General features: G+C 47.0%; 1 protein-coding gene across 1 annotated transcript in view; it reads right to left on the minus strand.

Moving 5' to 3' along the window:
• Positions 1-2,554: 2,554 nt before the first annotated feature.
• The window catches only part of LOC119402848 (tachykinin-like peptides receptor 99D), a 69,993-nt gene continuing 44,942 nt past the window's right edge, over positions 2,555-27,605 (minus strand). The window contains exons 4-5 of the mRNA XM_037669901.2: positions 12,230-12,426; positions 2,555-5,600 (exon numbers count right to left, since the gene is read on the minus strand). Coding sequence (XP_037525829.1) covers positions 5,357-5,600; positions 12,230-12,426 — 441 coding nt within the window. The 3' untranslated portion in view covers positions 2,555-5,356. The remainder of the gene's footprint in view (positions 5,601-12,229; positions 12,427-27,605) is intronic.

Here is a 27,605-nt window from a genome sequence, read left to right on the forward strand (position 1 = left end):
GGTGACTTGTAATAGTAACAAAAATTTAGGGTGACCAAGAAAGGAAAACAACTAACCTTAAGTAAAATAGGAAGGTGGTTACGCGTAAGACAATCACAAGGTAATAAGTTTAAAACGCTATACAGGTGGCACCCCTAATAGCTGTGACGAGCGTGAAGTATCGTCCCTTACTTGTTGAGGTCAGAGAATAGAAAATGCAATGCCTATGGAAAATAGCATAAAGCGGTTCTTTGGGATGATCATGAGAAAATCAGAGCATTTGATATAACTATGGCTCTCGAATACCCTGCCCAAGATCTCTAACATGGTTCCTTATAATTTCCAATATAATAATGCAAACTCACTTTCGCTATTTTGCTAAGCCATAAGCAAAATTTTTGTTACTGTATACTCCAGGCACGCTCAAATTATTTTATATTTGTCCCTAACATCGCCTTGACATAACAATAAACTCAAATGGAATGCACATATGTAGACAGTCGAAATTCGAATGTACGTACGAAGATAGTCGAATGTACATATGAAGACAGTCGAGACAGTTAAAAGAAAAGAATAAAGAAGAGTGGTTATTTTCGCAGCACGTTACAAAAAGACATATTGCAGAAAACTGACCAGAAAAAAGCATACAGAGACCTACGTAATGTACGGGATGCAAAAGAAGGAGGGGTAAGAAAGCAATTGTGCTAGCAATCAAATTACGGTTTTAAAAAATTCTTTGAATAAATATAGCAAGAAGCACAAAGATAAAGTGCACTAATAGATGGGTAAATGCCTGTTCTATTACATTTGGCAGCGGTGCCGGTGGTGCGATAGTTGTTTGAATCTCATTTGCATATAAGTAAATTTCATCGCGCTTAAGTCAAGCTTACATACACGAGATGCTTCAAATCGCTGATCTGTGAAAGCCACGAGAGGCAAAGCAAGCACATTCTTGCATTCTTCAGACTTCGTAACAAAGCACCACGCGAGAGAACCTTCGATAACGACACCATAGCGGCATCAGAACTTGCGCGAAGGACGCCGCCTGCATTGCAGTACGCACCCCAACACAGAGGCTACGAGCAAGTTTCATGGCACCGACATAGCTAAAAAGACAAAAATGGCTGCGGCTTAGCTCGGCTAGGCCCGGTTATGCAAGCGAAAGCTTGTTTACTTTGCTATGCTTGTTTGCCCTCGTAGCCGAAGCACAGTTTGCCAACCGAACGATATGGTTACTTGAACGTTCCGTACTGCGTGCACTCACTACCGTCGTTTTCTGAGTTTCCGAATCCATCGCCGCAGTCGAACGCGAGGCATCCATTGCCGCCCCATAACACTCGTCGCTGTCGTCTTTCTGCATCCTTCTCCCGACGTTGAGCTCGCCGAAGTTCTCGTTCTACACTCCTTTCATCCAGCCACATTGCGCCCTTCTACTGACGAAACGTTTCCGCTTTAACTCATTAGCAAGCCGAACGACATCCGCAGGGTGGTGCGACGCAGCTTGCCGCCGTCTCCGCTGCGACCGCGCAGACAACTTTGGCACAGATGGGCCAGCGTCCTCGCTATAGCTCCTTCCATCCCACGACCATGGCACAACGGCTGAACTGAAGCCACTGAAGCCCACTGGCCCGGCGTGGCAGAGAGAGCGGTGAGTCACGTTGTTAGTCACGTGGACATGGCTGGAGAGGCTGCGAGACACCTGGCTGCAGAAATTAGGCGCCTTTTCCTCTTGAAACCACTACCACCACCATATTCATCCTAGCGATCCTAGCAGCGGTCGGAGCAGCGGCGGAGCGCGGCGTGTCACGGGGTATCTGTTCTTCGCTTCAAGGCCACGTGGAGATACACAGCGAAACTCGCTCGCCTAGGCCAGAAAAGCGTTCGCTTAAAAAAAAAAAAAAGGTTGAGAAAACAACAAGTTGGCTACGTGTGGACGATCATGCGTTTGTTTTTGTCGAGATGGCGCGAGCGCCACTACGTGACTCTGCTCCACCAATAGAGACGCGCAGACCTGATCACCTGCCCTCGCTGGAGGACTCTTGCGTGCGGAAGGATAAAACAACGTCGCTGCCTTTAGTTTTGTTCAGGTGGCGGAGTGGCAGCAGTATCAGATTGAGAACCTTCGAGTTCAGCCAACGTTTATTGTTTCTCACGGTGGTGTTGTGATAGCAGTATATTGCATCTTAAGATGCACGATACATTATTTCGTGTATCGGAAATATAGATACTGATACATGTCTTGCAACGTAGCTACAACAGGCCCAAAAATTAGATACGCACAGATTAGACACAGATACAGGATACCCGAAGATTATCCAAGACACCTGCATCTTCGATACTGCCCAGCACTGTCATATGGACGACAATATCGTGAGGCGTTGCCAACTAATATGAGCATTGCCGCTTATTTCAAAACCATTTTAAGATAGCATGTACCAGACAACGTTTGTGCTAATACTCGATCAGCGGTACCTACGCATGCAGGAGAACCAACGAGAAGTTTCTCGGGTTTGAAATTTCGGTGTCAGTGCTGCTTTAATTTCTCTCACCGCAATGTCTTTCGCTTGGATTGATAGCATTCGTTGAGCTTACTGTTCTCCATCGCTTATAAGCCGAAGCAGACTAATGGGACTGTGGTGCACAAGTAGATTTCAAGAAAAGATATTCGGATATTGAAGGACTTTGATACGAGACGTGACTCGATCGAGCCAAATTCTTTGTAGGAGACAGACGTACTTTCAGAGCTGTGGCAATATAGGACAAAGCGTGTCTATGAGCTCTGTGAGGAGGAACCTCATGTGGAGTAATGCAGCTCTATAACGACGTGCAGCACCACTTCGCAAGGTGCAAACATTTATACATCTAGGCGCTGTAGTCCGTCCGTTACATGGCATGTAATGGAATAGATGTTCTCGCAGCTTGACAATTTCCTGCATGATTAGTTTTTTCAATCTTTCCTTTCTACAACTGCGGCTCTTCAGTGTGAGCCCGAAAGCCAGCTGTACGCGCACCTTTCTGCGAACAGAACATACGAAACAGTAAGCTGGCCGATCGTTTTCGTTATTCGTTACGATTTGGTTCACGCGTCTTAACGTATAAAAAAAAAAAAAACAGTCAATGATTTACTTCTTATTTTATCAGGGACATAAATTGCGAGAACAGTACCAAAAATGTGGCCGTAGTTTGTATAAAGAGCTAACAATATAAAATCGCCAAACAGTAAAGAGAAATTGTGAATATTTTTGGAAAAGTCGTGTCATAAAAAGCCGTATAACAAAATAGAATGATGCACGCGTTGCTAGTTGTGAAGGCAAGTTTCACTGAATCAAGGTGCAGTAAACTACCGTACAAGCAATATATAATTAAGCAGAAATTTCATAGTGCTGCGTCAAATACCCATCCCCAAGAAATACTAGCGGATGTGAGGAGCGTACGCGCGATCATATGCAATGGTTCTGGTATGGAATAAAAGCCCAGTCGGGCGTTCCAATGTCGCCTGAAGGGAATGTGTATTGTGGAGATAATGCAGCTACCGACCTAAGCAGATACGTTTATCACGGGTGCGCAGAAAGAAAGCTTATTCGTTTCCTTTTATTTTTGCGAATACATGCAGTAATCTTTGCACTTTGGCACAAGCGTCAAGTACGTGCGCTATTTGCAGCGGCTTCTTACGGCTGATGCACTTAAAAGAAAAAAAGAAAAAGAGCAAGAGACCAAGCCTTTCGCAAGGTAGCTCCAACAAGCAACATTTCAGCATTATCCGATTTAAAATTGTGTGCCGTCATAATGTACGAGCTTTGTGCAAGCACCGAAACAAAATGGGCAAAGGAATAGTGTCTGTTATGCAGATGGCATAGGCGTACTCCATAAAACTAGATTTGATATCGTCAAGAACGTTTCTTGGCGTTAGAATTTTGTTTTCCAAGCGATTTTTTTTTACGAAGGGGGAAAAATACGAGCAAGAATGAGCTTGAACGACTTCATAGATAACTTTACGAGTGCCTTGGCACTTGTGCTTACGTAGCTCGGAAAGTTGGTCCGACATGATCTTCGTTTCCTGAAGCAAACGCGCAACGAAACACGTATTTCATTAGGATGACAGGAGTACTGCTTTTGTGCAAGTAAAGCTTGGTAGTTTACGTGAACACACCCACGTAAAAAATCCGTCTTGTCTAGATAAAAAGTGAAGGGTTTATATACCTAAGGAAATGCGGAACCTTTGATCTCATATTGTTTTTTTTTTCTGTCGAAGATGCCAAAATCGCGACAACTGTTAAGCAGCAGCCATCGCTTTCGGAGCGCATAGATTTTCTGCCAGTGCTGTTACTGCACGGAACTCATGTCATCGTTCGTACAGGGGCTACTGAGGCGCACGAAATAAAATGATTCGTCATCCTGGTTTCTTGCCGTCCGTTCAGTGCGTGTACCATGCATTCCATGGAGTTTGATACTAGGGGACACAATACTGAACATCGCCGGGAAACGCTTAAGAAAATGCACTACACACTGTCCTTATGAGTAACGGACAACAATGAAACGAGAAGTTCAACACAGCGACACCATTAGTGCAGCAGCCGAGCCGACACATCAGCACAACAGCTCCTCGTGCCCATGACCGTGGCTTGTTCACGATAACCGCCATTCGCCGACTACGGTGCGCTGCGAATGAAGATCGTCGAAATTCACACGCACGGAGACCGACCGGCGTTTCCCTTGCCGCGTAACTGTGGCCTGCCTTCTCTATCTTGCTACTGATAAAGCATTTATTATATTAGGGCGTGAGTGGGACGCCACGAAGCGGGAAGTTGGACATCGCCAAAAATGAAAACACGCAAGAAAACACGATAATTAATAAATCTTCTTCGGTTCTTCTTCGTTTTTCTTTTTCGTCCTCGCCGTGCGTATCCTACGCGTCATCCATAGCCTCTTCCTTTTCTCTTGGAAGTAAGACGGCCCATATTGTACCCCCACCCCCCCTCTTTTTGGACGTCCTTGTTCCTGCCACCTGTGTAATCGAAATCCGACGCTAAGTACTTCCTCTTTTGGTCCGTTTAGCCGTTCTTTCATGTCCTCGGACATATTTTCCGCAAATCGAACCCGAGAGAGTAAAAGAGAACGAGGGTGTTGAAACTGGCAATAAAATAAAGTAGAAAACAGGGCGGAGGGGGGCAATCGGACAGATGCGCGGCGCATCGAGTGTTGGCGCAAAGCCCGCAGTCGTATTCTGGCTGACCCCTGATTTACGCGCGGTAAAGGCCCATTGTGCGCGCCCGAGCATCGCTTTGCCAAGAAGCTGCTCGCCACGGACTCAGAGGGCGTGCGCCGCCGCAGTGGCGTGCGGGACAAGCCGGGCCGACCGGGCCGGCGGCAGCGTTCGTCACACGTCCGAGCCGCAGCCCCTGAACTTTGCCGGGCCGCCGGCGGTCAGGTTCCCTGCGCTCATGGTCTCGGTGAGCGTGTGCAGCGGGACGGCCGTGGCGGTCCCGTTGAACGTGACCCGAGTGTCGGCGTACGGCTCCGAGCACGAGTAGCGCGTGGCCGCCATGTGCTGACGCAGCTGCGCAGTCTCCCGGTCGCTGAAGGCCAGGCAGCAGAAGACACGCTTGAAGCCCTCGCGGAACCTGCAGAAAAAGCAATGCCAATCAGTCCTTCTGCATTATTCGTAGCTGTTCGAATGGATGATGTTCTACAACACTCATCCGTCCATATACCCCGGTGAACACGGGTCGTACTCGAAAAAGTGATACGATTTATTCACCTCGCAAGGGTGAGCTTACTCCTGGCTCTTGTTTACTCATGAAACTGTCCGACGACGCATTTTCTGCCACTGGCCCGTCCTGTCCGCGTTATCTCATGCAAGTGTTTCCGTTACCTCGCCCTCACGTCCACCAGAAGCTGGCAGGAAAAAAGTTTACGAGTGTTGACACGTCCCACAGTGGCCGCAACATGAAAAAAAAAAAAGGTACTCTACAAACAATCTGGTCCGCGCAAGCCGAAATGATAAAAAAACACGCGGCTCTTTGGCACGTCTACTGGTTTTCCAGGGCTCGACCTACGCTGCGAGCTTTGCGAAATAATTTGTTCGAAAGCCAATGTGAAGCAATGATGCTTCAATTTAGTGCAATCCTCTAATTAGAAATACACATGTAAAGAGTGCGTTAGGGAGTTGAGCCGGTTTGAAAAATTGCGCCGACGCCACAATGCTAGTGGAAAGAAAGAGTCACACCGAATTAAGAAAGACGGTGCAAACAACGATACTTCCTTATTTCTACCCTGCGTGCTGTCTTACAGCACCGCGTAACAAACCCAAACACACCAACCTTTTTCAGATTTCACGACCCGGTCAACTGAAAGATGGGCTGGGTGAATATATTGGGAATAAGTTCCTTCAAGCCGTTAAACTTCTCTTTTACATGTAAACCCAATCGCTGGTAAAACGCACGAGTACTTAAAATAAAAAAAAAACATCGGGCCTGCGCAGAACACGCAGCACAGTCACGGCAAAAGCCGTAAGAGCGGCCTTTGTAGAGCCCGTCGTAAATTCTCTTGGGGACGACTACTGCAATTGAGTTGCAAGGTGCCCACTACGCCCTAAATTATAATAATTTTTCAAAGTGAGGAAGTACCCACTATGCCATTATTCAGTATTCTGCTGAGAAGCGAGGTACCCACTACGTGTCTGTAAGACATTATACACTTTGTTAATGTTGTGGCTAATGAAAATGAAGAATTATGGCAGAGCCACTGAAATAGCTGGGAAGCTTTGAACCACCCACGCGTTACGCAATTCGCCTTGTGTAAAGCCTGGTTGTTATCTTACTCTTCTGCCCCACTATATTCCATCTGTTAACGTGGTTCCTTGCCCGACATGAGGCCTGTATAGGGTCTTTTTTCAGAGGAGATGTAAGCCCCACAGTGGCTCTGTGGTAGGATGCTCGACTGCCACGCAGAGAGCGCGGGTTCAAATGTATACGCTCGACCTTGGATATTTTTTTCGCATTTACCACGAGAGCTGTTACGGACACCGGCGGCGGCGGCGAACTACGCCACCAAAATCGGCTGTTGGTTGTGATCTCATAACAGCTTTCGCTGTAAAACTGAAAAACGTATCGCGTAAAGCAGAAGCGAGACACATAGCTATAGCATGTTTTTCACACAGAGCATACAACAGTATACCAATGAACTAATCAGGTACAACTATTCCTACTGGAGGTACAAGGCAGAACAGACGTGTGGCAACATACATGGTGTTTGACCCGAGGGCAATTCTTGGTGGAAAATGTGTCGTCTAAAAAAAGAAAGAACAAAAAAAAAAGAAAAAAAATTCACCGACGATTACGGTACTGCCTCCTGCGAATTCTGAGCGCAGCTTCGATCGTGTTGGGGCAACGCCAACTGTGTTTGAAGTTTTGGCTTTCTGCAGTCGTAGCAATGTAACCAGCCCTGCATGTGCACGAGCTCCGACCGAGGGGCGAGCGCGCGTGACGGAGGAAGAAAGCGAGGTTAGAGGCCAGTGGCTTGTGACATCTACATTCCGCGTTCTTCCTCGTTCGTCCTCGTTCGATCTGTAGGTTACGCCGACGCCGAAGCCAACGGCGACGCCACTCAACACAGGAACGGACAGAGCTGCGCCCTAAAATGCCAGGCCTGCGCGGGACGGGCAGCACCGTCCCAGCGAAAGCTGCACCTTGCAAGAGCCCGTTGTAAGCTCTCCTGGTGCAACTTATACAAGTACACATGCAAGGTATCTACGACGCCATAAATCATAATTTTTGTGACGTAGGACAGCACCCACTAAACCATTATTCGTCTTTCTGTGGATAAACGAGGTACCCGCAACTAGAGCGCTGCACGGGCTCGGGCCTATTCCCAAATACCTGGGCCGGAACGGGAAAAGTAGTGTTCACGGCGGGCCCGGGCCGGGCTCGGGCCTGAAGCTCCGGGCTTAGGGCCGGGCCCGGGTTTGAGGTGGCGGGCTCGGGTCGGGCCGGTCTTGGACTTTGCTCAGTTCTTAAAGGAACACTAAAGTGAAAAAAATGAATTGGTTTAGACTGATAAAGTGTACTATAATATAATAATAATATCTGGGGTTTAACGTCCCAAAACCACGATATGATTATGAGAGACGCCGTAGTGGAGGGCTCCGGAAATTTCGACCACCTGGGGTTCTTTAACGTGCACTTAAATCTACGTACACGGGCCTCAGACATTTTCGCCTCCATCGAAAATGCAGCCGCCGCGGTCGGGATTCGATCCCGCGACCTTCGGGTCAGCAGTCGAGCGCCATAACCACTAGACCACCGTGGCGGGGTGATAAAGTGTACTATGAGAACTTGAATGTGATTAATTTCACCATCATAAATGTATTAATAGAGAAGAAAATTAAGGTCAAAATTCCATTTCGAAATTTCTCGTCGAAAATTCCGCGCGCGACGTGACGGATTTCAAACTGTATTCGTCGTATTTTGGGAACGACTCAAATAAATTTTCTGAAACTTGATATGTTAAGTCTATGACGCTCTCAGAGGTCAATGTACTTAATTTTTACTGATTAGAAACTACGTAGGACCTTGTAGGCGCCGTCAAAATCTATGACGTACCGCGTTTGCTGCGCGAATTTCAAGGTGGCATCGCCACCCGCATTTTCATTTTGCGCGTTTTCTCGCTTGCCAAGAGCCTTGTCGCGGTGAGCGTGGTGATGTTGGAGCAGTCAAACAGTAATTTACTGATAATAGGAAAATCGTTTTTCTCTTTAGTGTCCCTTTAAGTTACGCTGTGCATATATGTATGTCCCACGTTTTATCTCGAAAAAAAAAAACACTTTTTTTTTTATGTGGGGAAAGCTACTTGGAGAATTTTTATGAGTGAGAAGTGCTGAACTTCTGCTTCTTGCATATGAGGCTACTTGATTTATCTGAAACGGGCGAGCTAAAAGTAAATAGACCAAGCACTTATATAGTTAACATCTCGCTATACTGTGCTTTATTTGCGTTCGTTATTATGCCGATTCTGAAATATAGGGTTCTGTTTCACGGTTATGTATGAGCACATCGTGACCGCAGGGGGTGCCTTACGAAAAAGATGCTTTAGACTTGTCATGCCTGTGTATTTCAAGTACGTGCTTATAAGGAAAATTAAAAAAGAAAATGAGACGAAGACAGTCATGTGCGGGCCGCGGGCCGCTAGCGAGCGGTCCACAGGCCGCATGCAGCCCGCGGGCAGCGTATTTGAGGCCCCTGCGCTATATGGTGCGAGAGCTACATCACGCCGCCGCAACAATGTTGGAATGTGCAGGAATGGCATAGGTCCATTAAACAAGGCGTGGGGCAAGGTGTATTCGCTTGGCAAAATATCTGGCTTGAAAAGCGACAATGACGAATTCCGTGCCGAGTAATGTCCCCTTACCTCTAGTTGATATGCATCCGGTGAGTAAGCGTCGAGAAGCTTAGTTGCGCTTGTATACCAGACTGGAACGAACCCAGAAAATAGATCGAAATCGCTTCGTCTACCTTCTGCCAGTTCCACCCGCACAGTCGAATGGCCACCTTTTATACTAGTACAACAGTGTTAAAAAGGCATACATCTTTATATTATGAAAAAAAAAGAGCACAGCGCAAACCGTGAATAATGCATACTGCTGAAAACTGCAAGGAGAAGCCCTCAAAGAGGAGTTTTATAGATGACATTGAAGAGTGGCACGACGTTCGGGGACAAGATAAATGAGCTTGACAGCTATGTTCATTCTGCAGGGGTCCACAAAGACATCCTAAATTTGCTTCAGTGGTGAAAGTTAAGAACCATGGCTGTCGATGCCTGCACATTTAGCAAGGCAGATGTTGTGCGCCCCTGCGGCTAACGCAAGCAGTGCAAGAAACTTTAGCGCGACAGGATATGTGATGCAATCGTGCACTGATTGCTTAAAGGCAGAATCTTGATAATTTGACTTTTCGCACAATAACGTGTGAAAAAATAAACTATAAACTATGCCACAAAAAACTTATAGACTGTGTATACTAGCAGTGGTGTGATATATGAAAAGAATGCTATGACATATAACTTTTTTCTTCCTATACCAGAGTCCTTCAATGCTATGCTGGTACGTATTCCTAAAAACTGCACGTGGTGCACGCGGTTCGTTATAATTTTTATCTAGGTTAGTGTATTTACAACAAAGGTCACAAATTTGGCTCTTTTCCTATATTTCTCTTGCTGTGGCAAGGTGCTAATATGCTAAAGACAGGTGTTACATATCGAGAATGGCGTATGATTGGCTTTGTGGTTAGATCATGCTTTAAATTTCAATAGAGAGCGTAATAAAAACAAAGTGAAGAGAGCGTTCTGTTCTCTTTATCTTCTGTTTATATTGCGCTCCCTATCGAAACTGAACCCATGCTGCCAATCACTTTCCTTGCTACAATATCTGCTACAAAACGCTCTTGATGTACTTGCATTGTACTTGCTGAAAAAACAGCCACAGTATACCACTGCCGAACAAACGTTCATTGTAGCCAGTATGTCCACTCAACTGCTTCCACCGTGAGCCCGTTTTTAAAGAAATTACCGTAGGTTAAAGTATAATTGTTAGCGAAACATGCGCCAACAAAGCGTAGATATTTGCCACTTAAAACACCTTGCTGTCGATCCCATGTTCGGGCAACACCACCTAGATTCGTCGCTCGGGCCCCTGTCGGGCCCGATCTGTGGTCGGGCCGGGCCGGGCCGGGTAGGCAAAATTTTTTGTCGGGTTCCGGCCGGGCACGGGTGTCGGTTTGAGTCACCGGGTCGGGTTCGGGCGGGTAAACTTGAACGAGTTCCGGGCCCGGGCCAGGCCCGTGCAGTGATCTACCCGCTACACATCTGTAAGGTATTATGTGCAATTTGTTGATGCTGCATGTGGCTGATAACGATGAGGAATCATGGCTGAACACTTTGCAGTGGGTGGGAAGCATTAAACTACACACTCGTTGCACAATTAGCCTTGTGTGATGACTGGTTGTTATTTTGCTCTTTTGCCACGCTATATTACATAGGTTAATGCGATTCCTTGCCCGGCATGACGCCTGCATAGGGTCTTCTTGCGAATTAGTTTCAAGCGCCAGCGTGGCTTTCTGGTAGAATACTCTACTGCCGCGCAGAGGGCCCGGGTTCAAAACCCACTTACTATTCAATCCTGGATATGGTATCATTTTATTTTTTCATGTCTATCGGTTTCGCCGGCGCCGACGATGACACTGATCAACGCAGGAACGGGCGCCAATGAGCTGCGCTTTAAAAGAAACAGCCTACTGCTGTTATTGCAATTCCACATTTCTTAATCGTTCGTAAATTCGTATGGCAAAGCGGACCTAAGTTTTCCAACAAATCACAATGATTCAGAGCTTTCGTAACAAGCTTCTAACAATCCTGTCATTTTAAGAATCTTGTAATCTCTCTCTATGATTAACATGTTACCGAACAAGGAGTGTCGCCGGAGCCGACGTTTCGAAAACATGTCTTGCTTTTGTCATGGCAACGTCAAGCCCGCACAAACAAAGAGAAAAGTGTCCTTGACAAAACGTTGGCAGCTCAAGCGACAATCTCCGTTCGAGCCATTCTTTAAGATAACTTGAATCATTCATATTCCTACATGGGCACTGCTATCTTGTTTGAGTATTCCTTGCTGTGTGCTTTTCGACGCGATACCACAGGGGCAGGATTCTGTGGTGTAATGCGTACATGGAGGCTTTGCAAAATCACTCTCGCTGTTAGTCTTTTCGTTTCTATGAAATAGTAGTATTTCAATGTATACATATGCTTGTGTGCATGGACTTACGTTGTACTGGATTTAGGATTACGAGTACCGCCGTGAGCACTGAGCACGTTTAGCGAGAACATGGCAGCGCGTGCAGCACATCCGCAGTTCGCTTACGGCGTGGTTATATTTACTATGGCGCCCATCGCGTCATCGGTGTGCACCTTCGACGATGGTGCACTCAGATGACACGGCGCGCGATGGCCTCACAGTATCGCCGCTAACGCACTGCGCATCTGCTGAGCTTCGCGTTTGTGTACGTAGGCGTCGCTGATAGAACAGTACGGCACGTGCTGCCATGTTCATGCTAAGCGTGCTCACGACTGTACAGCGCACGTACTCGCTGGTGTACTTAAAGGACCCGGGTCCTAGTGGAACTGTCTAAACAGTTTTGGCCGCCAAATCCCTCCAGCACGTTTGGTAGGAACATGAGCTTGTGCTGAACTGTCTTGAATGTACCTGCTGTTCATCCAGCAGTAGATGATCGGGTTGTACATAGAGTTGGACATGGCGAGCCAGTAGATGGCCAGGTAGACATGCTGGATATACTCGGACTGAGTTATCTCCGGGTGGTGGTGTGTGGCCAGGAAGTACACGTGGTATGGTAGCCAGCACACGGCGAAGATTACCACCACCACGATCATCATCTTCACGATCTGCATGAGGAGAATGAGAGAAAAAAAAAAGAGAGCGGACATTTGAAACTGATTTGCGAAGCTCACAGAAACGCTGAGGAGAGAAGAAGTCTCAAGTATCTGGCGTGCACAGACACGCAAAAGAATTCCACCGATGGCTAAGATACATAGGCACTGGTAGAGAGATGCGAGAGCATATGTCGTAATAGGAAGATTAACTTGTCTCTCTCTCTCTCTCTTTCTCTCTCTCCCTCTCTCTCTCACACACACACACACACACACACACACACACACGCGCGCGCACACACACACACACACACACACACACACACACACACACACACACACACACACACACACACACACACACACACACACACACACACACACACACACACACACACACACACACACACACACACACACACACACACACACACACACACACACACACACACACACACACACACTACATCCAGCGCTTAATGTAGCGCTAATTCCGCTCTAATCCAGCATTCATTCTGCGGTTAATAAAGCGCTAACGTAGTTCTTGCGTAGGTCTTGGCGTAGTTCTAAATCCTTCGTTAAATCCTGCGCTAATGTCGTTCGTGTTTAGGACCTGGTGTAGTTCTCAATCCCATGCTAAATACTGCATGCTCTAATGTTGTTCTTATGCAGGTCTTGGTGTAGTTCTAAATCCTGCGCCTAATGCACCTCGACTACCGTGAAACCTGAGGAAGTGCGTAGCACGGGCAACCCAGCAATTTCCTGGGCAATCGCGTGCTTGCCGAGACGGTGGCGCCCACTCTTGCGCAGCGCGGATCTCAGCCCGATGTTTCAAAAGCGTTTTTCGCTATTTTAGTTAAGCTATTGCGATTAGTTCTTGGTTGTTTCAGTAGTTTGTATTTTTAGACCGTTTATTTTGCACTGGTTTGAGCATTATTAGCCTTGTTTCATGCCTATATTTACCACTGCATGACCATGCGACATGAGACAGTGGATGGACAAGCCGGGCCCATGAAGTGGTACACATTGAAAACAAGACACTCAGAATAGTAACAGTTTCGCCGCAAGGGCGAAGCAGTGGATTCAATAGCAACAAATTGGAATGTTATACGACGTAAGGCTCACTCCTTTAGCGTGCGAGCTCGCGTAGCTCAACAAAACTCTGGCGTAAGAAAACCTAGCCGCAGCAGCGAGCGATGCAATATTCGTGCTGTCTATATCGCTTCAACGCAAACTTTACGATGAGAACACAACATGTACAAAGTTATGAGCCGTAAGGATACGGTGCCCTGATCCCTGTCAAGACGCGGTGCGCGCGACCGCGTGCGGCCACGTTCGGCCTGTCAAAGTACACAGTTCCTGCCGAAGCCACGCAGCCCCTCTCCTGAACCTCTCCATGCGCCTTTCCAGCGACGGAGACGGCCGGCGCGTTTCTCCTCCGCTTGAGCCGTGATCGTACGCATCGTCTCACACACTTTAACTCGCACTCGAACATATGACGCGCGGGGCGGTGTTATCAAATTAAAAATTATACGGAACCTCACGGCGGTGCCGACACCGACGGCAAAATGCACCGGAAGTCTTCATATAATTACTGTCACAATAAAAAAACACATAGCCGTGCAGCGAGAAACAATATTGGTACTGTGTGCGTGGTTTCCAGTGAATATACGCTTACGTCTTCGGACTAAAAGCGAGCTCCAAGCATGTAAGCAATAACAAGAAAAAAAGCCCACTGAACTCATTATAAAGCAAATGTTATTAGTGACGCCAGGATTTGACCTGGCATGTGAATATGTACTAATGAGTGTTAGCGCTGAACAGTGATACTTTTGAACATATTTATGTCCGACAAAGACGACGTACTGCCATGGTCCCTTGCACGTCAATTCTGGTGTTTCCGTTCAAATCGCTCAAAGGGACACCAGAAAATTGTCCCTCAAGCATATAAGCTTTATACACACTTCCCGGGTGAGCATAATAAGCTGAAGACGCATGAAGGCGTTATATAATGCACAATAATCTATATAAAGATACCTACCTGCCATGTGTTAACACGTCAGAGCGCTTTGACCACGCAACGTAACCTTGTTTGCGAAAAAAAAAGAAAGTTCTCCTGTTTTATGTGCAATGGCGACGAATATTTTCCTATAGGTTCATTTCGGCTTGCCGCACCCAAGTCTTTCGCGAGCTCGCATTGTGGTTATTATTATTGTTATGTTTTCCTCGTGAGGTTGCATCCCTGAAACACACGCTGCAAAACATAATCACGCAGGCTCCGTGCGACACTTGCCTAATGTAAAGCAGCCGGAAAAACACTGTTCAGATTCATTGTCTACGCCTTGCTTGAGATGTCCTGAAGACCGAGCATTGGCGGAATGAGTTCAAAGGAATGAAATACGTGAAACGAAAAGAAAGAATAAACATAGATAGACGATCAATGGAGGCAATTCAAAACAGGCCGTGAACATTAAGTACAACAAAATAGAAAAAAAAAGTCGGTAGAAACAGCAAAGGAAAGCTCACCCTGTGTCGCGCACTTATGGACAACTTGTCAGGTTGCCAGTAACTGAATGAGTTTTACGAAGGAAAACAACAACAACAAACGAACACGGCCAGCAACAACAGCGCGCAGGCGGTGCGCGCACTCATCACTATGCGCATACGTTTCTGTGCTTCTATGGCGGGCGCTCGAGTGCCACTTGCTGTATAGATTGTGACACGTGCCCGGGGCGCGCGCCGCAGGTCCCAGCACCTGTAAACGTAGTAGCTATGGGAGAAACAAGGCACGACAAGTACGCCTCCAAGCTTTAAAGTGAGCCTCTAATAGACCGCGCGGAATTGTCTTGCGCCGGCGCGGCGCTTTTACTCGCCCTGAGGAAAGCGAGTGTACTGTCGCTAGATACCCGAGGGAACTCGGTGACGAAATTTTCGTCCTCGACTGAGGCGACGTCCAGTGGACCTGACGCGCTTCTTCCGATATCGAAAGCTTCAGAACATCGATTTCACTAAGGCCCCAGCTGAGCGCGAAAAATTAATGCCGCCGTCGAAACGAAATAGCTCGTCTTTCGAAACTTCGGTAGCAACCAGGAAGTACGTGCCTTTTGCGATCCGCAAGTAAAATTTAATCAGGTAGAGCGTTCAGTGTTCTTCAACACATATGAGGTCGGTATTAGTTTTGGCCCCGATATGCGTCGAGCTGCGTGCAGCTCGCTATTACCTAAGAGCTCAGAATTTCGGTGAGGCGCCCTGAAAAGCTGCAAGAAGATTTTAGCGGAAACGAATAGCCGATTTGAGTTACGTCGCGCACGTAGGATACGTAATTCCATTTCAGTCATCCATATCGCAAGTAGACATAGCATGGCTGGACTCTTCTGTTCCCATTCCATTATCTGTGTTCGAACTTGACTACGAAGATTTCACGGCACGGATTTGAACTTCCTTTCAATTGTGTACACCTAAAACTCTTGAAAACCATTTTTACACTTTTGTCGTCGAAAGTTGAACGCGTTGAGTTAAAACAATAATGGTGGCTACTGTACCATGACCTGTGTATACAGTGCTCAGCATAGCAGTGCGCTTTGTTACAGTGCACCTTGTGTTGTGTGTAAGGGGTGAACTTGCCTGAACGAGCGCGCAGACATAATGAATTCTAAGTTGATAGCTGGGTCAATAGTGTTAATCTTCTGTTTGCTTGACCATCGAAATAAACACAAAATTGGTGCAGGAGTAGGCAATAGAGTTCATCCCCATGGGATGAAATCTATAGCCTACTCTGAAATCTATAGCCTACTACAACAGGCCAGGCTGCTGGAACAGCCAGCTTTTACCGACCGTCATGTGGTAATTCGCACTCTCTGAAAAGTTCGACATATGCGAAGAATCTGTTTCCTGATGCTCCACTTGTGGTCTTGGTGCTAAAATTGTGAATACCATGATGTGAACGTGTTCTTACATTAGTTGTGATAATGGCTGCTGAATATTCGAAGAGTATTCACTATTCGATTCGTATTTCATTCAACCTTAGAGATAACTATTCGCAACACTCTACAGAGGATGAGAAGGTGCCTCGACATCTTGCGATCATTTATTGAAAAAGAAAAAGAGTCAGTTTCGCCGCAACAGCGAAACAATAAATGCAATAGCAACAAATTAGAATGTAACGCGAAGAACGGAAAGCAGCTCAAAATTTCCAGTGCGTCGCTCAAGCGCAAAGGACGCACAAAAAGAACATACACAGGACGAGCGCGAACTATCAAGCAGGGTTGCCAGGTTTGGCTAATTTGCGCCAATTTGGCTACTTTTTTAGGCCGGTAGCGGCAGAAAAAAACGTCTTGGCTACTTGGCTACTTTTTGGCTAGTTTCGTGTTGCCTCGGTTTGAACCAAATTATCAATATCTTGGGGCGTCGCAGCCGATGGCGTTCGAGTATGCGGTATCGAAACATTGTAACTAAGCTGCGCTTCCAGCTCCTAAAATTTAATTTGGTGCTGGCATTGCATAAAAGAAAATACTTTTGGATAAGTAGCTGAGACACAGGGGAAATTGGCTCCTCATTTCGCAGACCCCCTATTGCCGAAGGTGACTTCAAACTGTAATTGGAAGTAAATAGAACAGAAAGCGCTCCGCATCCAGGACTCCCCGCACTCATCGCCGTTAGAAATCGGACATCTGACGAACTGCTCGTCTCGTTTCTTAGGATTAGATACGGACTGCTACTCGAGACTATTAATTGCTTGGATTTGTGACCACGCGAGAAACGATTGCGGAAGTGACTACAATTTATGCTGCAATCACAGCAACTGTGATTTTGAGCGCACTCATGCAGTACTCATTTATATTGTCACCGGTACTTCTAGCCCTCTTTAAGAAAAATCACGCAAGACGCATGCAGAGAATGCCATTTCTGCAACGGCGCAAGAAACTTCATCATCGTGCATGGAATGACTGCTAAAGTCAACGATTTCTGCCAATATCTGAGAAATTATTATTCTGAAGCCTTGTTTCTGTACTTATTGACATTTACACCATGAATTTAGTCACCCGAATAACATCGTCGCATCTGTTTTCACACAGGCGTGCCTACTTTTGGCCACTTTTACTGCCCTTCGCTCAAGTTGGCTACTTCTTGGTTGGTTTTTCCGATTCCTTGGTTATTTTTTGTCTTTTCGACCAGGCAACCCTGCTATCAAGTGTCACAGCTCGACACTTCAGGCGCACTGCTCAAATATAAAGAAGGACGCTCGAAACGAACGCACAGGTATACACAGGACGAGCGCGAACTAACAACATTCACAGTTGTTACTTCTTTCTGTTTGAACAGCGTGCTCCTTTCGCAAACGCGGCCGCTGTAGCGAGCGAAGTGACCTTCGTAGGGCAAAGTGCACCTGGCGAGGCAGGAGGCACGCGCGCATCGCAACGAGCGGGGCGACGACCTTGAAAGCGCGTCCCTGAGGCCCTCTAAAGGGCCCTCGCGCCCTTCGCGCCATCTCGCTGGTGACCACGAATACACACATGGTGTATATAAATAGCTCGCCGTTAGTACGCTGTGGGACGAACAGTTTATGGCCAGCCGTCTAACGCCGCGCGCTGCGGAGCGAAAGGTCGCCCGTTCGAATCCAAGCTTCGGAAAGTATTTTTTCTGAATTATTTTTCTTTGTGGCTTTTATATATACATATACATATACGGGGCATGACGGCGACACCGACGGCAAAAAAAAAAGTCACAGTTTCGCCGCAAGGGCGAAGCAATGAATGCGATAGCAAGAAATCGAAATGTCACACGAAGAACCAGAAGCAGCTCGATACTTGCAGCGTGCCGCTGAAGCACAAAGATGGACGCCCTAAATAAACGCACAGGCATGCACAGGGTAAGCGTGTACTAACAACTGTCACAATTGTTACGCCTATGTGCTTGAGCAACACGCTGCAAGTGTCGACAATGGAGAATCAGACGCTTGCTTGCTTGCTTGCTTGTCCTCCTCTCTAACTTTCCTCCCCCCTTCACCTTCCCCAGTGCAGGGTAGCCTACCGGGCTCAGCCCTGGTTAACCTCCCCGCCTTTCTTTTTATTCTTATTCTCTCTCTCTCTGACCCTCAATTCTTAGCTCTTACCCACTACGGGGTAGACGTTCTTAGATATTTCTTCTTTTAAACTGCGGCGCGTGGAGTGACCCTCTGCGTCTCCTACCACAGGGGGCGTCTGATGCAAGGTGTGCCCGGTGTTCTTTGTCTTTTTTTTCCTTCCACATCCCGAGTGGGTACAGGAAATGGCCACTTTGTCGTGCGCGTCTCAAGGGCAGTATTCGAAATGAAAGAAAATTAGGAGCGCTGAGTCTGCAAGTGTCGACAATGAAGAATCAGAAGCTCTAAGATATTTCTTTTTCTTTTAAGCTGCGGCGCGTGGAGTTACCCCATGCGTCTCCAGCCACACGGGGGCGTCTGATGCAAGGTGTTCCCGGTGTTCTTTCTTTTTTTTTCCTTCCACATCACGAGTGGGTACAAAAAAGGGCCACTTTGTCGTGCGCGACTCAAGGGCAGTTTTCAAACTGAAAGAAAATTAGGAGCGTTGCGTGATAGAAAACACGCTCACGCTCCTCCGAGATTTGCTTACCACCAGCGGTACATGGTGTCTATAAATAGCTCGCCGTTATTTCGCCGGCGCATACATGGCATGTGGCTGCAGATTAACTCATCGAGCACAGAAATCCACACTGGTGTGTCAGGGAGCGTGCGAAGCACCTCTCTCAAACTCACCACGCTTTCAATAAAGTGATCACGAACAGGACGAACAGCCTGGTGAACATGTTCAAATTCCGTTTTCGTTCTCCACAAGGCGTGGAGGCCCAGGAGCATAAAATAAATCATAAGGAATGCCCTCTGATGCGTCTACCGGCAAGAAGCGTATTCCATACGGGCTGAGGGGCAACTCTTTCTTTAATGTGCGCTGTAGCACATCCCAGTAGAAAATGGGATCCCAACAGTCCAGGAAAACATGTTCTATTGTCTCTGGTTTTTTTACATAAATAGCAATTGGCTGTCCAGGGTATGAAGAAGCCTTTATCGCTAAGCCAAGTTTTAACAGGAAGCGTGTTTGTGTGCAATTGAAAGAAGAAGGTTTTAACTGATGGTAGTACCGGCATTTTCTTTACTCTTTTCAAAACGTCCTGTCCTGGGCCTCCAAGGTGTGGAAAGCGGTACAAAGGCACTGGTAGAACGCTTTCAACAAGATCCACATACAATTTTTTCTTGTTAACGGTGCCCAGGTACTCATGAGTGAATCGAGCACTCAGCATCCTATACGAAGCAATCACCTCTCGCAGATACCAAAGCGTGGCCGACGCGTTTTATGTATGTAACCAGTGACTTCAAATGTGTAAGTCGGGAATAAAGAAAAAAAAATGGCGTGTGGCTGAGTTGCCTAACGCAGCGCGCTGGGGAATGAGGGGCTGCTGGTTCGAGTCCGCGGTCGGGTACTTCAGAATTTTTTTTCTTCTGCTTTACTTTTTTGTGCCTTTTTTATACAGGGTGTCCCAGCTATCTTTAGGCAAGGGTTAAAAAATACAATATTAGAGGCAGGCGAGTGAAATCACTTGCAAATTACTGACAGTCACCTTGCGCACCACAGACAGTTTTTTGTTTGGTAATTAACTAATTTGTTAATTAGGATTATTTAATTAAACTGATAAATATTGACTGTAGGCAAGAAATGCGGCTTGCAAAGTTCGAGAGCGTCTTCAGAAGCCCCAATTCCATTTTTTGCGATAAAGAAGGCTCACGTATACCATATTTTTCAAGCTGCAAAGAAAGCCCGCGAAATACAAAAAGAACCACGTGACTAGCGCATTCGCCCGCCGCGAGAATGCTGCCCTCAGCCATGGTTTGAGCGAAAGAAATCAGCTGCGGCCGCGACTCGCCGGCTCCGTTGCAGCGGTAGGCCGATAAGTCGACGGTGGCTTTTTCGGCCCGCGTCAGCCAGATGGCGCGCGTGACGGTGCAAGTTGTAGCGAACGCGGGTCAAGAAACCCTCGTCAACTTATCGGCCTGCCGCTTCAACGGAGCCGCCGAGTCGCGGCTGCAGCTGATTTCGTTCGCTCAAACCATGGCTGAGGGCAGCATTCTCGTGGCGGGCGAATGCGCTAGTCACGTGGGTCTTTTTGTATTTCGCGGGCTTTCTTTGCAGCTTGGAAAAAATGGTATACGTGAAACTTTCTTTATCGCAAAAAATGGAATTGGGGCTTCTGAACACGCTCTCGAACTTTGCAAGCCGCATTTCTTGCCTACAGTCAATATTTATCAGTTTAATTAAATAATCCTAATTAACAAATTAGTTAATTACCAAACAAAAATTGCTTGTAGTGCGCAAGGTGACTGTCAGTAATTTGCAAGTGATTTCACTCGCCTGCCTCTAATATTGTATTTTTTAACCCTTGGCTCAAGATAGCTGGGACACCCTGTATATATATACATACACATATCCGGGACATGACGGCGTCGACAGACGGCGACGGCAAAAATCGGCCGAGAGTGTCCATATAATTGCTATCGCAATAAAAAAGCCGAGTGTCCATATAATTGCTATCGCAATAACGCTTAGCCGTTCAGCCGCAGGTTTCGGGTTGCTACTGCTGCCACCAGGTATATGTGTGGGTGGAACTATAGCCGGCCATTTTTTTCTTATTTGTCTTCTTTTTTGACTACACTGCACTCCCCTGTCGATTACTCTTCAAGTTTTCTGAAGTTAAAATTTGACAAGCCGGAACCAGAAAAAAAGTAGGTCATTTAATGTCGTAACGGTTGCGAGTTAGTGAGCTCTGTGCTGACAGCCGTCATCAGCGTTTCGAATACACGGACTTTGAGGAGGGAGACAGAGAGAGGAAGGGCCATAAATATGACGACCGGTTATGAGTACCGAGACAAATGGCGCGAGCCGGGGCGTTTATATCGCGCGCGCTGTTACAAGAAGCGCCCGCGTTGTTGCCACCGTGTGCCTCACGTGAGTCAAGTGGCTGATAGGGTGAGGACGATGGCCGGCGCAGGTGGCGCCCATTGCTCGTTCGCTCCGGTGTGCCACGAGGAGCAGCAGCAGTGTGCACGACGCCGGTTCGGCAGCTGACACCGAGTTGAAATGCAGGCCGCAGTGCCAGCAGCCGAAGGCATTCGCGAACGGGATCACGTCCCCCGGGACCGCCACCAGCATTCCGCGGCACCCAAGAACAACGCAGCCGCTAAATGGCTCGGCGGTAATAGGGCTGCCCTCTTTTGCGCCACTCCGCGTCTTTACACGCTTTTTTTTCTCTGCTTCCTCAGCCTACTCTAGCCTATTCCTCTCGCCTGCCTAACTTTCCGGCGCTGCGGGTTGTTCCCTGGTTTCAGAAATCAGGAGTCGTAGCAGATGCCGGCTTCTACACAGCGCGGACCACTCTCGCTTCTGTTTTTTTTTCTTTATTCCCTGCTGCTCGCGCCAAACTTTCAGCGCAGAAACCCGTTACCTGATAGGGTGAAGCACAAATTCTATTCCGGGTGCACGCGAGAGTGGAAAACAGAGCGCACTCGGTGTTCTCCATTCAAAAGGGTGGGGGTTCTTTCGATCGCGAGGAGCCCTCCACGCACGCTGTTTGCACAGCCCTGGTTTGTGCGGCTGTCTGTGGAAATCAAGATGGGCTACGCGAGCAGGAAGCTGAAATCAGGCAGCAAGAAAAAAAAGGAAACTGAGATTGCCGTTTAAAAACGTAAGCGCCCGGCCGACGAGTAAGTGTGCACGTAAGAGCGCAGTAGTTGATTACAAATGCAACCGCCTTTAACTGAACAATTAGACGTTGGACTAGGAAAAATGGCTCGTGTAGCCGAATGACTGGGTGTGTGAATTTGTCCCTAGGCTCAAAAGGCTATCTATCTATCTATCTATCTATCTATCTATCTATCTATCTATCTATCTATCTATCTATCTATCTATCTATCTATCTATCTATCTATCTATCTATCTATCTATCTATCTATCTATCTATCTGTCTGTCTGTCTGTCTGTCTGTCTGTCTGTCTGTCTGTCTGTCTGTCTGTCTGTCTGTCTGTCTGTCTAGTCTATCTATCTATCTATCTATCTATCTATCTATCTATCTATCTATCTATCTATCTATCTATCTATCTATCTATCTATCTGTCTGTCTATCTATCTATCTATCTATCTATCTATCTATCTATCTATCTATCTATCTATCTATCTATCTATCTATCTATCTATCTATCTATCTATCTATCTATCTATCTATCTATCTATCTATCTATCTATCTATCTATCTATGCTGTTTCACGTAACTAGAACCACATATTAAAAAAGAATCACAGCATATCCACGTGGTGAATGATGATGAGTGGGGCGAAGCTCCGGAGAGAATCATCGGTAAACCGTGAATGTTCTGTGTAACGCCCCATCAATCATCATATGAAGAGTGAGAAACACTGTCTGTATATTACAAACATGAAAATTCATGATTTTTCTTAATTAGATGATGCTTGGCTTGCGTTGTCCCTTCATTATCACGGCTTTATGGTCCGTGAAGTGAAGGGACAGCGGTACTTGTACGGGCTTCAACTGGAAATTAGAAAATACCAGGTCTATACACGTCCCTCGGATGGTCTTCTCGCCGCAGCCGTGCAGCTTGTCGAGCAGCTTCAGCTTCGCGGGCTCGAACGGCGGAATCTGCTTCGCGGCGTCGACGTTCAGCTTCGGCCTCGCGTGCTCTCACCTCAGGATTCTGTCTGCGAGCGCGCGCTGCCGCCGCCTTCCGTGCCCTCCGTTCCGCAGCCTTGTCTTCCATCTGACGACTCCGAGCTAAAGAGAAAGCGTGCCAAGAGGGAGCCTCATGGCGCGTTACTTCTGAAATGTTTCTTCGGGTGTCGTTGAAAACACGAGACGTAGTAAAGAAGAAAGAACGCCACACAGGCGAACACGCAAAAAACGAGAGTCTCACTCGTCAACGTCGTCTTCTTCTTCTACTGCATACCAGAACGCGCGCTTCTCACGAACTAGAGGTGGCTACTACAAACCTACAAACCTACAAACGGAGGATGGACAGACCCACGGCATAAGGAGCTTCGCCCCTAAAAAAATGAGGCGGTTAATAGCCGCAACTGAATGAAACTCACGACATACAGTCTGCCGTCATATGGCAATCATTAGGGTATTTTTTATATTGTACTTAACTGGTTCAGATCAGTAATGAAAAATGTTTGATGTTCACTTCAGGGCCAACTGCGTTTCGTCACGTTGTAGAGGGCGTTCCAAAGCGACCAATCCCATTTTTAGAGCGCAGCTCTTAGGCGCCTGTTCCTGCGTTGAGCGGCGTCGCCGTCGGCGTAACCGATAGAGCGAATGAGGACAAAAGAGAGCGAAAGAGAGAGTGCCCCAAGGAGGTTTCTACCATGAGAGGCAGCGAGCCGCTGTGTTAGCGTCTGCAATGCCACGTGCCTGCTTGCGCTTCTTGTGACAGCGCATCGCATGGCTCTCGCGCACGGGCACGAATAAGTGGGTTGACCTGCGAGGCTTGGGAGAAGAAGATGTGCGTTGGTCGAAGGGACACTTTGTGTGTGGAACGCTCTAGCGGACTCTTAAATTTTGCATTTAGCTTTCCGGGCACCAGTTTGCCCGGGCGCTTATGAGATGCGCACCAGCGCAGCTCATATCGCCCGTCCCTGTGCTGAGCGTCGTCGTCTTCGTCGTAACCGGCAAAGCGAACGCAGACGAAAGAGAGTGAACGCGCAGCGTAGCGGAGGATGAAAGACGGCGATAGCGAGGAGAGCTCGAGGAGGAGGGAACCAACGTTTATTGATAAGTATCTATAAACGTCGGAGGGAACGACAGTGGCGAGACGACAGGTTCCGCGGCGGCCACCCGCGCCACCACAGTAGTGCGCGCCGTCGTGCGGTCGCCGATGACGTCATCATTACGGCATGCGGTGAGGGCGTCCACCAATACCATATCTGGATATAAAGCGCTGCATGAACGGATGCCTGTCTGCGGCGGCTGTTGTGGAACGCGGCCACGCGCTGCCTTCGGCGGTCCCCCGGTTAGCAAGGCACTCGCGCTACGCTCTGTCTGCGGCGGTTGGTGTGAAATGTGCTCTCTCAAACATTTCTCTCCCAAATTGTTTGCCTCAACTTATCGCAAAATCAAAACACCTAAACAGGTGCGCTCAGAAGCCGCATTAGGCAATATCGTAATCGTCGGTGAATTTTTTGTGGCAAGCAACGTAGTGATTTTTTTCCGGCGTTTAAAGAAAGCCCGCGAAATATGAAATAAAACCACGTAACTGCGCTCGTGCGCTACCGTACTGCTGGAGCACTCTCAAATGTGCTGAGCAAAACAGTCGGCGCGTGGACCGTGGGCAAATGAGCGGCCGTGGCTCTAGGCATCGGCTTCCCAGTGCGTTATCAGGTTGACGGTCTGTACGCCGGTTGTTTCGCACGAAGCAAGGCTGAGAGCGCTACATTGCGGTAGCGCATGAGCGCAGTCACGTCATTTTATTTCATATTTCGAGAGATATCTTTAAATGCTGGAAGAAAGGAACGCAGTGAAACATGTATACGTTGCCTCAAGAAATTGGATCGGTCGTTTTGGAAAGCCCTTTACAACGTGAGGAAACGCACTTGGCCCTAAAGTGAATAATAAATATGTTACATAATTATTCTTAGTTAGTTAACTAATTAAGTGCAGTATAAAAGTACCCTAACGAGTGCCTCATAACGAAGGCGGGGTAAATGCAGGAACATCTGTGTACTTAGATTATGCACACAAGACCACGGGGGGTAAAATTTAATCTGGAGCACCGCACTACGGCATGGCTCATAATTATGCTGTGGGTTTCACAAGTAAATCCAAATGCTAAAGTCCTTACAACAGTATAGCTAAATGATCGAACACCTGGTTGACAACGCGCCTTAAGACTTGCTTTTACTGTGGAACGCGCCCTTCACGGAATACAGAAGAATGTTCTCTTCGGAATTAGCGCAGCTCATGTTAACATTGCCACCTGTACCAGCGCTGGACCACCTGTACAGCGCTCGTCCGTGTCCCTTCTGTTCCATTCCGTCTTCGCAGTTCTCGCGCTGTACCCAAACATGCCACCTGTACCATCTGGTCTGACGGAATTGCGATTGAAATGTTAAAGGTATTGATCCAAGCGTCCCCGAACGAAATCGATTCAGCAACTCGACAAGGAAAGCATGGATGTTATATAAATTAAAGATCGCCAAAATGATTTTCCTGCTTAAAGAGGCAAGGGGTCTGCAGGGTATCCTGTCCACAAGTGAAAACCGAGTTCTTTAACATCAAATGTCATTAACGGGCATATAATCAATTTTAGTGATAAAATTAATTTTTTGAGGTTCTACCAAAATGGATTGAGATTTCGTTATTCGATATGGTACGCGTGTGTAAACTTTGCCCATGTCGCATTCAGATTGCCCACCAAAAACAAATAAAAAATATATATAACAAGAAAAAAAATTAAATGAAAAGGACATTGCCGTGAGTGAGTCTACTTTGATTTATAAGTTCGTGACGCTAATTAATAAGTAAGGGAAGAGGAGTAGCCGGAGCCATGTATAGGCACCAACCCCTCCTTAAACACATTTAATAAAAAAAAAAACGGTACGTGGTTTCAATTACCGTAGATATACATATGTGAAGGCTATGGGTGCGTTGAACATGCGATTGTCTTAGCTCGGTTACGCAAGCTACGGATTTCTACCATATACAGTGCCGCAAAATAATTTTACGGCGAACCTGTATATGGCTAGGGTATTACGTTTGTTAGCGAAAAGCTTTAATGATTGACTATTTCATGTAGAAAAGATTTACCTTCCCTGACATCATAGTTGTAAATATTTGTATCAGGTTCACTTGCACATTTCATATTTGTTTATATTCCTTCTTTTAATTATTATATTCTTCCCACTCTTCTGTAATCGTTTAATCCCATTCGCCATCCCTAAACAGAGTAGCACGGTACATAGACGCCGGCAAAAATATCTGTGTTTCCAATAAATAGTCCCTCTCTCTCTTTTGTTAATAATAATGTTATCGGGGATTGACGTCCAAAAACCAAGATATGATTATGAGAGACGCCGTAAAGGAGGGCTCCGGAAATTTCGACCAACTGGGATTCTTTCACGCCTCTAGCATTTCGCCTCTATCGAAATGCGACCGCCGCGACCGGGACCGAACCCGCGACTTTCGGGTTAGCAGAAAGTCCCTAAATTTTTTCTTTTTACTTAAGTACCGACAACTGCCTCCTCTCCCGGTCCTCTCTCACGCTATAGTATACTCACGCGCAGCTGGCGTCTGCCGCCATTTTCTTCCTAACTTGGAAGATTTACAAAACCATGTGCGTCGAAGTACATTAGCCACGCATCTTTCAGCGGACAATATGCTAACGCGACGCGCCTTTCTCCTCCCGTCAACCCCCTGTCATTAGTGAATGGGGGACGCATTTCACTGGGTGCTGCAAAAGCGTTAGGAAGAACATGGCTACCAAAAACGAGCGTTTAGACAATGAGATTCGTCGGCGGCGCTTCAATGGATGTCGGTACTTAAGAAAGAACAGGGAAAAATCTAGGGACTTTAACTATAACCACTGCTCCACCGCGGCGGATGCTCACTCCTCTGTTAGCGAGCAAACACGAATGTTCCACAGAAATTGGGCGAACCCCACTACTCACCCCTGGTCCACTAAAAATGAAGAAGGCAACACGCGGGCGGCTAACACAAATTAAGATCGTGGACGATACGCTAAGCCAGACAAGACGACGCACGTCGTGGCAAACAGACGCATGATTCTGAAATGAAAAATTTTAAAGGAACGTACGCTGAATTCAAAAGGGACTTTCTGGACAGACATTTTCGGATTTAGTTGCAGGGTATGGTTCTAAATGCTGTGTCACTTCTGTGTCGTGTGCTAAACAGCTTCGCGGATCATCCACCTTCACAGAGTGCAATGGCTCCATTTTTTTTTAAGAAAGTGAGAATTATGTAGTTTTCAAAGATATTCTTCTAGTAAACGCAAAAAAAAACAAGAAGTGCATCTCAGGCATTCGTGACCAAAGCGTGAGAGGAAGCTGTGAATGGTTACATTTATGCTGACGACGTTGCTTCTTGTTTGCTAGGCCGGTGTCATTTACTCCCTTTACCGAATTTCGC

The sequence above is a fragment of the Rhipicephalus sanguineus genome, chromosome 1, assembly GCF_013339695.2.
Source record: "Rhipicephalus sanguineus isolate Rsan-2018 chromosome 1, BIME_Rsan_1.4, whole genome shotgun sequence".
Classification (NCBI taxonomy): domain Eukaryota; kingdom Metazoa; phylum Arthropoda; class Arachnida; order Ixodida; family Ixodidae; genus Rhipicephalus; species Rhipicephalus sanguineus.